Below are 8,550 nucleotides of genomic sequence, written 5' to 3' on the forward strand. Positions count from 1 at the left end.
CGCAACCCTCGGTGTTGCGCCCGCACCTCGCTCAGCCAGTGAGCAGCCGGTCTGTATGTGGGATCCGAACCCTCGGCGGGAGTGCCGCCGCACGCCCTAGCGGCGCACTGTAGCAGTGCGCCACCGGGCCGGCCCTCATCTTGAGGATTTTTTACAAAGTATTTCATTTGTTTAATTTCATACAATTCCACAAACACTTATTGAGATGCTACTGTGCGCTGGGGACACTGGGGACAAGATAGACGAAGCTAATTCTAACCCTGCCCCTAATGACCCGAAGGAAGTGAAGGAGGAAACCATACAGGTATCTGGAGGAAAGGGTGAGTCAGGCTGGGTCTGGGGCAGCCAACAGTGCAAAGGTCCTGAGGTCGGACTGAGCCTGGTGCCTTTAGGGAGCAGCGAGGAGGCAGATGTGGCTGGAAGGAAGACGGGTAGAAGGAGGGAAGTTAGAATTAGAGAGAAATAAGCATCATTTGCTGAATATTTTGAAGAACAACATTTCTCCAAATAAGCTGAGGTGGATGGGTACATTTAGGGAAGAAATCTCAGCGAAATGTCCACGAGCCCCACCCCTATCCCCAGGGTGTGGCAGCATCGCTAGGACTCGTTCTTGGGTCAGGGACTGACCTCCAGGGAGTAAAGGGGTCCTGAGACCCATGGCTGCCTCTCCCCACAGAGAGCACCGTGAAGCCCACAGAGACCCGAGTCACCCTCCACGGTTTGCGTGCGGGCACAGCCTACACGGTACAGGTGCGAGCGGACACAGCAGGGACGCGCGGTGCCTGGAGCCAGCCCCAGCGCTTCAGCATTGGTGAGCGGGGGGGCGGGGCCCGGCACTCACCTCACACACGCGGCACCGAGCTTCCCATAGGACCCGAGCAGCCCCACCCTCGCTCACATTCCTTCCATGGCTCCCTATGGCCCTCAGGAGCAAGTCCCAGCCCTGGATCCAAACTTCTCCTACAGTTCCCCTCATCAGCCTTCTCTCACACTCTGGGGACCCCGCCCATGCAGCCCCCTGCTTGGAATGTTTGTTTCTTCCATTGTCAGACTCCTATTCATCCTTCAAAACTCAGCCCCAAAGCTTTCTCCTCCAGGGAGCCTTCACTGCCTCCTTCTGCCCCCCACCCCACCATCTGCAACCGCTTCTCCATCTTGGCCTGACATCTTGGGGTTGGGGGTATCTGGGTCAGGCTCTGCCACACCCCAGCCTGAGGGCTCTTGGGAAGGAGGAGGGGGCAGGTGGCTGTTTATCGAGCGAATGAATGAAAGTGTCTCTCTCATCACAAGGATAAAGACACAGGCTGTTGTCTTGAGGCACATGTCCATGAGAGATTTGGAGGCCAAATGATCCCTGTTCCTGCGATGGTCTCTGCCTGGTGTTCTTTCAGTCCTAAGAGAAGCAATTGGATCCAAGAGAATGAATGAGCTGGGCTTAGTGTGGGGTGGGCAGGTCTGGGTCCAGGGGGCACCATGTGGTGCCTGGAGCTACAGTGTCCTGAGCACTTCCTGCATGCCAGGTCTTTATTCTGCGCTAGGTTCCTGGTGGTGGGTTCCGTGGCCCCCCACTTCACAGATAAGGAAACTAACCGCAGCACCTGGACATGCCAGGATCAGCAGCAAGTTGGTGGAAGGCCCAGGCCTGTCCTTCTCCCAACCCGAGCTCTCCCACCCTCAGAAGTCCAGGTCTCCTATTTGTCCATCCTCCTTGTGTCTCTGGGGAGCTTCGTGAGCATCCTTCTCCTGGGCATTCTTGGGTACCTCGCCGTGAACAGGTAAGTAGCAGCTTCGCCCCCCAAGATGATCCATAATAGTGATAGTAAATAATAACAACCTGTCACACAGAGTAAGTCGATTGTGCCCACTTTACAGATGAGGAAACTGAGGCCCAGTTGGTCAGGGATTGGCCTGCAGTGGGGGCAGAGGTGGGATTTGAACCTGAGTCTGTACGACTCCCTTCGCCCCAATTCTCACGCCCTCTATAGCTTAATGGAGATGAAAAAACGAAGTCAGAACAATTAAAAAGTAAAAACAGAAACGCTGCTCCTCTGACTGGCTGCCCTTCCCCCCCAGGGCTGCACGGCGCCTGTGCCCACCCCTGCCCACACCCCGCGCTAGCTCTGCCATCGAGTTCCCCAGCAGCCAGGGGAAGCAGGTAAGGCCTCCTTTTCTAACTCCAGGTCCCATTTATTGGGTGCATCCTCTGGACAAGGGCTCTGCTGAGCAATGGCCATGCATGAGCTCATTTTATTCTCTCTTAACCCACTGAGATAGAGACTCCAAAACCAGTGCTCCAAACCCCTTCCCATTTTACAGACAGGCAAGTGGCAGACCAGAGAGGAACCTCCTGTAGGTCATTTCCTACCAGCAGAAACAGAACTCAATGTGGCTTCAGCAAAAAGGGAGCCTGATGGAAAAACTTTCCCAAGGTGGTGGGCTTCAGACAAGGCTGGATCCAGAACTAGGGATGTTTCTCTCCACAGTGCTCTCCTCCCTGCAGGGTCCTTTCCTAGGCAGGCTCAGCCTTCCCCCGGTGGAAGTAGGGTCTCCATTTTCCCTATTAACTAGAGCAAAAGTCTCAGGGCCATCATTGATCACTCCAGTTTGGTCCACATGCCCATCCCTGAGCCTGTGACTGGAACCAGGGGACGGGAAAGCTCTGATTGGCTGGGCCAAGGTCACATACCTATTGCTAGAATGGGGGTGGGGCCACCGCTCTTCCCAACCACCCAACTGTGAGAAGAGGAGGGACAATTCCCCAAAGAAGAATGGGGTGCTTTTCCTAAGAAGGACTGAATGGGGGCTACTGAGGCAGAGTCAATCCTTGAACTGGCCTGAGAATTTTAGCCAGCAGGGACCTGGTTCATTCCATCCTTATGTGGTGGGGAAATAGGGCCCCACCTACAGCCTTGGCCCCACCCTCCCTCTCCAGACTTGGCAGTGGACCAGTCCCACCGACTTCCTGGAAGAGGTGACCCCGCAAGAGGCCCTGGTGGTGGAGATGTCCTGGAACAAAGGCAAGGGGACCGAGCCTTTCACGGAGAAGAAAGAGCTGCCCTGGGGCATCCCTGAGCCGGCCCTGGATACAGAGCTGTCCTTGGAGGACAAGAGACACGTGCAAGGACACTCTGAGGCCGAGGTCCTAGGGTCTGGTGGGCAAAGTGGTTGGGGCAATAGCCCTGCCCAGGCAGCTAGACTCCCGCTGCTCCTGGGAGACCTAATGCAGAGTCCCAGGTTTGGTGACTCTTGGTGGGCCTGGGGGCCTGAGGGAGAAACAGGAATGTCCACCTCGTCTTACAGATAGGAAGACTGACTATCACCATCACAACGGCTGGTTATTAAGCGTTTATGGTATACCCAGACCAGTCCATCCAGACACTCACATGATCCCTCCCCACCCAATCCTCATAACCACCCTATGAGGTGAGGTACCATGGCTGTCCCATTCTATAGATGTGGCCACTGGGGCTCAGAGTGGGTGAGTGACTTCCCTGAAGCCACACAGCACGAGCGCGAGTCAAACTCGGGCCTGAGTGTCCCAGAGCTGCTCCTTTCCCAGGCTTCAGCACCCCTGCCTCCCTCTCTGACCTACTCTGTCCAGCGCCTGTTGCCACAGATCCTGTGGTGGGAACCCTAGAATCCTCCATGAAACAGAAGCTGTTGTGCCCAGCCAGGCCTGTCATCCACAGGGCAGGGACGGGCCCTGTTATTAGCCTGTTCTAGGGTTGAATAGACTGGGGGCGGGGAGGAACCAGAGGGAGCTCAAGTCGATCCCAGGGCCCTGCGCTGGGCTTCCTCTCCCAGGAGCACTGGACGGGGAGTCTGGGCTCTCCGCAGCATTGTGGGGTCGGTCTCGAGGCTTGGAGGATCCAGACCTGGGGAGTAAGGGGGGCTCTAAATATTTTGGGGAATGTGATGGCCCCTCCGCAGTCCCGGTCTCCCCCCACCCCCGTAAAATGGGGTTGATGATAATGTTGACCTCACAGAGCTGTTGTAGGGGGTCAAAAGCTTAATAAATGAGCCTCCTCTTGTGAGTCTTTCTCCTGATTGAAGCTTGAATGTCCTTAAAATCCCCAAATAGGAGCCTGAGAATTCATTCATTCATTCATTCATTCATTCATTCCAGGAGCACCCAGTCTGGGGGAGACAGAGCCAGATAAGAACTCTGCGAAGTCTGGATGGGGGTGGGGAAGGGACAGCCCCGCCCCTCCCAGGGGTCGTCTGCCCCCCGCCATGGGCCAGGGCCCGGACCCGGAACACCATCCTCCCTCTCACGCCCAGAGCCCCCCACGCACCCTGAATCGCCTTCTTCCTGTCGGCACCGCCCGACGCCCCGCATCCTGCTCCCCAACACCGCCTGGGGCTTCCTCCTGAAATCCTATCCCAACTCCGGGGATAAACAGGTGGTCGCTGGTTCTCCCCATGGCCACCAGGTGGCAGCGGTGGCGCGTGTCTCCCGGGCCCGGTCCGCCCTGCCCCCTGCCCCCTCCCGTGGCGTTTGCAAAACAGACTTTTACGGTTTCAGACCGAGGGGGCGGAATTAAAATCCACAACCTCTGAATTTTGTGGCGAAAGAGAAAGAGCGCACTGGTGGCAGGTGGGCCAGGAGGCGAGAGGCCCAGGCCCCGCCCCTTTTGGGAGCCCTCAGTTTCCCCATCAATGCATCTAGGCTGGGAAACAGAGGCCTGGCCGCCCCCTCCGGCGACTTCCCACCTCCCAGCCTGCGCTCAAGCCGTACGCTCCACGAGGCGTGCCCTCCACCAGGCATGCCCTCCGTTGAGGATTTCACCTCATTCTCCAGGGCTGGTCTCCAGGCTGAGAAAGCCTGGGCAGGGGCGGGACCAAGCGGACAGACAGGAGGGATGCTGGGTCACGGGCCTCACCAGAGTGACCAGAGCGCCCTGATCCCTGGGGCTCCAGGTAGGGTCAAGTGTTACAGGACCCCATTGGGTGGCCCCTCGAGTTAACCACAAACCCGACCCGAGGCACAGCCCCTTGGGTCTGAGGAGTAGGAGACAGGTTTATTGAGCACCTGCTGGAACTTTTGCCAGAGCGCATGAGGGAAAGGGTCACTCTGTTTCCAGAGGGAGAGGCCGAGCTGGGCAAAGGGAGGCTTGGAGCTCAGGAGCCTCTTTTCCACCATGGGGGAGCCTGCCTGCAAGAGAAGTCTGCAGGGGGGGACAGTGCACAGAGAGATGGAGCGTTAGTCCCTGGATCCAGCCATATCCCAAACTCACAATTTTCCATCAGGTTCCCTTTTATGTTGAAGCCACATTAAGTCCTGATTCTGACGCTAGGAAATGACCGACAGGAGTTTCTGCTTGCCTTTCTGTAAAATAGGAAGCGGGTTTGGAGTCCTTACCTCAATGGGTTGGACAGAGCCCTGGCCCAGTATTCACTGAGTGAATGCTGTGTGACCATGACTCCGGAGCTCCTCAGAGTGTGGGTCCCTCAGCTCCTCCCAGCAGCTCCAGGAGTCACTGTGGGAGCCCCCATGTCATAGTTCAGCTTCATTCATTCATTCCAGAAGTCAGTGTTAAGTGCCTACTGTATATCAGGCCCTGTCCTGCACGGGTCAGAATCTTCCTGGTCATGGAGGGTTCCTAGTTGGGTCGGAAAGGCACACTATTCTAATCATTGCACAGCGTTATGATCAACCTGCAAGAGTGACAAGTGGGAATGTGAATGGGGGTGAGGGAGGGCTTCCTGGAGGAGGCAGTGCTAGGGCCAAGGTGGTGAAGAGGGGCTGGAAGAGCGAGTGCAAAGGCCCTGAGGCAGGATGGAGCCTGAAGCAGGTGTGGCTGGTGGGATTGAATGAAGGGGAGATGGAGGTCACAGCCTATGGGGATCTGGGGGGGCCAGGGTTTTATTCTTAGGTTGTGGGGTGCTGGAGCAGGAGACTCGGAACCCAACTTGTGAGTCCTCCAAAGATTCTTCCAGCTGCAGTTCAGCCGGCAGCAGGTGACTTGTCCTTGCTGGCCTCAGTGTTCTGGTCTGTAAAATGGATGCAATAAGGCAGCCTCTCCACAGCCCCTGCTCCTGTCTCACCTCCTCTCCCCCATCTGTCTTTCTTTGTCTGTCTCTCCCTTTCTCTGTGATTCCCACCAGGAGGCAAGAAGCATGTCTCCATCAGGGAGATTGGCTGCCTCGGTTTACCTCCCCAGACTCTTTCCTCCTCTGTCTCTTAAGCGGCCTCTGGGTTTGGTCAGAAAGAGATGTTGTCTCTGCCTCTGCCCTCGGGCCAGGACGGGAATGGGGTGTCAGAGGTTTCTAGGGACCATGGGTTGCAGGAGATGACTAGGCGACACAGAGCAACCCCTGGCCCGGCCCTTAGCCTTCACTGCCATGTCCCCAAACCCCATGCCCTCTGCCAGGAACACCCTTCCCCAACTCTTCCCTCTTTGCCTATTTCTCCTCTTTTTTTTTTTTAAAAGATGACCGGTAAGGGGATCTTAACCCTTGACTTGGTGTTGTCAGCACCACGCTCAGCCAGTGAGCGAACCGGCCATCCCTATATGGGATCCGAACCCGGGGCCTTGGTGTTATCAGCACCGCACTCTCCCGAGTGAGCCACGGGCCGGCCCAGAAAGCACTTTATTGAAGACCGCGAAGTGACTTAACTATCAAAATGAAGTCCATACAGCGTATTATTTGTCAAGTACATGGTTTGAAACACCCTTAAGGAATGTAAGTTAAAAGAAAGTGCGTGGGGTGTATAATTCCCATGATACATCAAGTTCTGGGGGCTGAAAATTCTTCCTCTTTTTTTAAAGATACATTCACATACCATACAGTTCGCCCTGTTAAAGTGTACAATTCAGTGGTTTTAGTACATTCACGAGGTTGTGCAACCATCACCAGTATCAAATTCTAGAACATTTTCATCATCCCCAGAGGAAACTCCATCCCCATCAGCAGTCGCTCCCCCTTTCCCTCCCCCAGCCCCTGGCAGCCACCAATCTGCTCTGTCTCTGTGGATTGTCCTGTTCTGGATATTTCCTATCAGTGGAATCACACACCATGTGGCCTTTTGTGTCTGTCCTTTCGCTAGCAAAACTAAGATGTTTTTGAAGTGTATCCACATTATAGCATGTGTCAGAGCTTTATTCCTTTTTATGGCTGAGTAATATTCCATCAAATGGATGCATCACTGTTCATGTATCGTTTGTTCATTCATCCGTGGATAGAAATTTGGGCTGTTTCCACATTTGGGCTACTGTAAATAATGCCGCTATGAACATCTGTGTGCAAGGCTTTGTTAGAACATCAATTTGCAATTCTCTTGGTGTATACCTAGGAGTAGAGTTGGTGTGCCGAGTGGCGATTCTACGTGTGACTTGTTGGGGAGCTGCCAGACTGTCTTCCACAGCTGCTGTCCCACCAGCGGTGCACGAGGATGCCCCACAACCTCACCAGCACCTGCTATTTTCCTTTTTGTCTTTTTTCGTGACCGGCAACGGATCGCAACCCTCAGTGTCACTCCCTTACCGGACCGGGACCGGCAACGGGATCGCAACCCTCGGTGTTGCTCCCGCACCTCGCTCAGCCAGTGAGCGGCCGGTCTGTATGTGGGATCCGAACCCTCGGCAGGAGCGCTGCCGCGCTTCCCAAGCGGCGCACTGTAGCAGTGCGCCACCGGGCCGGCCCTCCATTTTTTTTTTTTGATTCCAGCCCTCCTAGTGATTGCAAAGCGGTATCTCCTTGGGATTTAGATTTGCGTTTCCTTGATGGTTAGTGATGTCACACGTCGTCCTGTGTACTTAGCCATTTGTATATCTTCTTCGGAGAAATGTCTATTCATACCCTCGGCCCATTTTTAATGAGGTTTTTTTAAAAAATCATTTTATGATTGAGTTCTAAGAGTTCTTTATATATTCTGGCTACTAGACCCTTATCGGATAGACGATTTGCAAATATTTTGTCCCATTCTATGGGCTGTCTTTTTTCACTCTCTTAATAGTATCCTTTGCAGAAGAAAGTCTTAAATTGTACTGAGTCCAATTTATCTGTTTTCCTTTATTGCTTGTGCTTTAGGTGTCGTGTCTAAGAAGCCTCCTGGTGTCCAAGTCCCCTCTTACAGGCAGCTACCCCCAGCCCCTCCGTCTGGCTCACTCCCCACCCCCACCCCCCTTTGGGGCATCTGTGTCTGGCTCTGTCCCCTCACTCGGAGGCCTCTTGAGACGGCCTCGCTCGCCCTGGCGGACACCGCACTGCCTTGATCAATGTTTAATAACGGAGTGGACGGAACCTTGGCAGGGACGTGGAGTACCCCGCCTGGCCCCCTCCGCCCCTCCGCTGCTGCCGGAGCGACGCGCCCCCCACGGCCATGCGCGGGGGTCGCAACCACGCAGGGCCCCATTTTACAGGTGGGGAAACCGAGGCACGGGGCGGAGGGAGGACCACAGAGGAAGTTGCTCCTGGCTGCGTCCCCGCCCTGGGCAGACCCTGCCCGGCGGGAACCGCCTTGCTCCCGCCTGGCAGCTCCTGCCGAAACCAAGACACTCAGGAGGAGGGAAGAAAAACACCCACCAGGCGGGCTGGGGGCGGGGC

General features: G+C 55.4%; 1 protein-coding gene across 1 annotated transcript in view; it reads left to right on the top strand.

Annotated features, from left to right (window-relative positions):
- Window positions 1-8,550, top strand: part of IL12RB1 (interleukin 12 receptor, beta 1) — a 48,002-nt gene that overhangs the window by 15,361 nt on the left and 24,091 nt on the right. The window contains 4 exon segments of the mRNA XM_008576712.1: window positions 677-811; window positions 1,679-1,775; window positions 2,074-2,155; window positions 2,933-3,152. Of these exon segments, the coding sequence (XP_008574934.1) occupies window positions 677-811; window positions 1,679-1,775; window positions 2,074-2,155; window positions 2,933-3,152 (534 nt within the window).

This window comes from Galeopterus variegatus, unplaced genomic scaffold, assembly GCF_000696425.1.
Source record: "Galeopterus variegatus unplaced genomic scaffold, G_variegatus-3.0.2 Scaffold1390, whole genome shotgun sequence".
Taxonomy (NCBI): domain Eukaryota; kingdom Metazoa; phylum Chordata; class Mammalia; order Dermoptera; family Cynocephalidae; genus Galeopterus; species Galeopterus variegatus.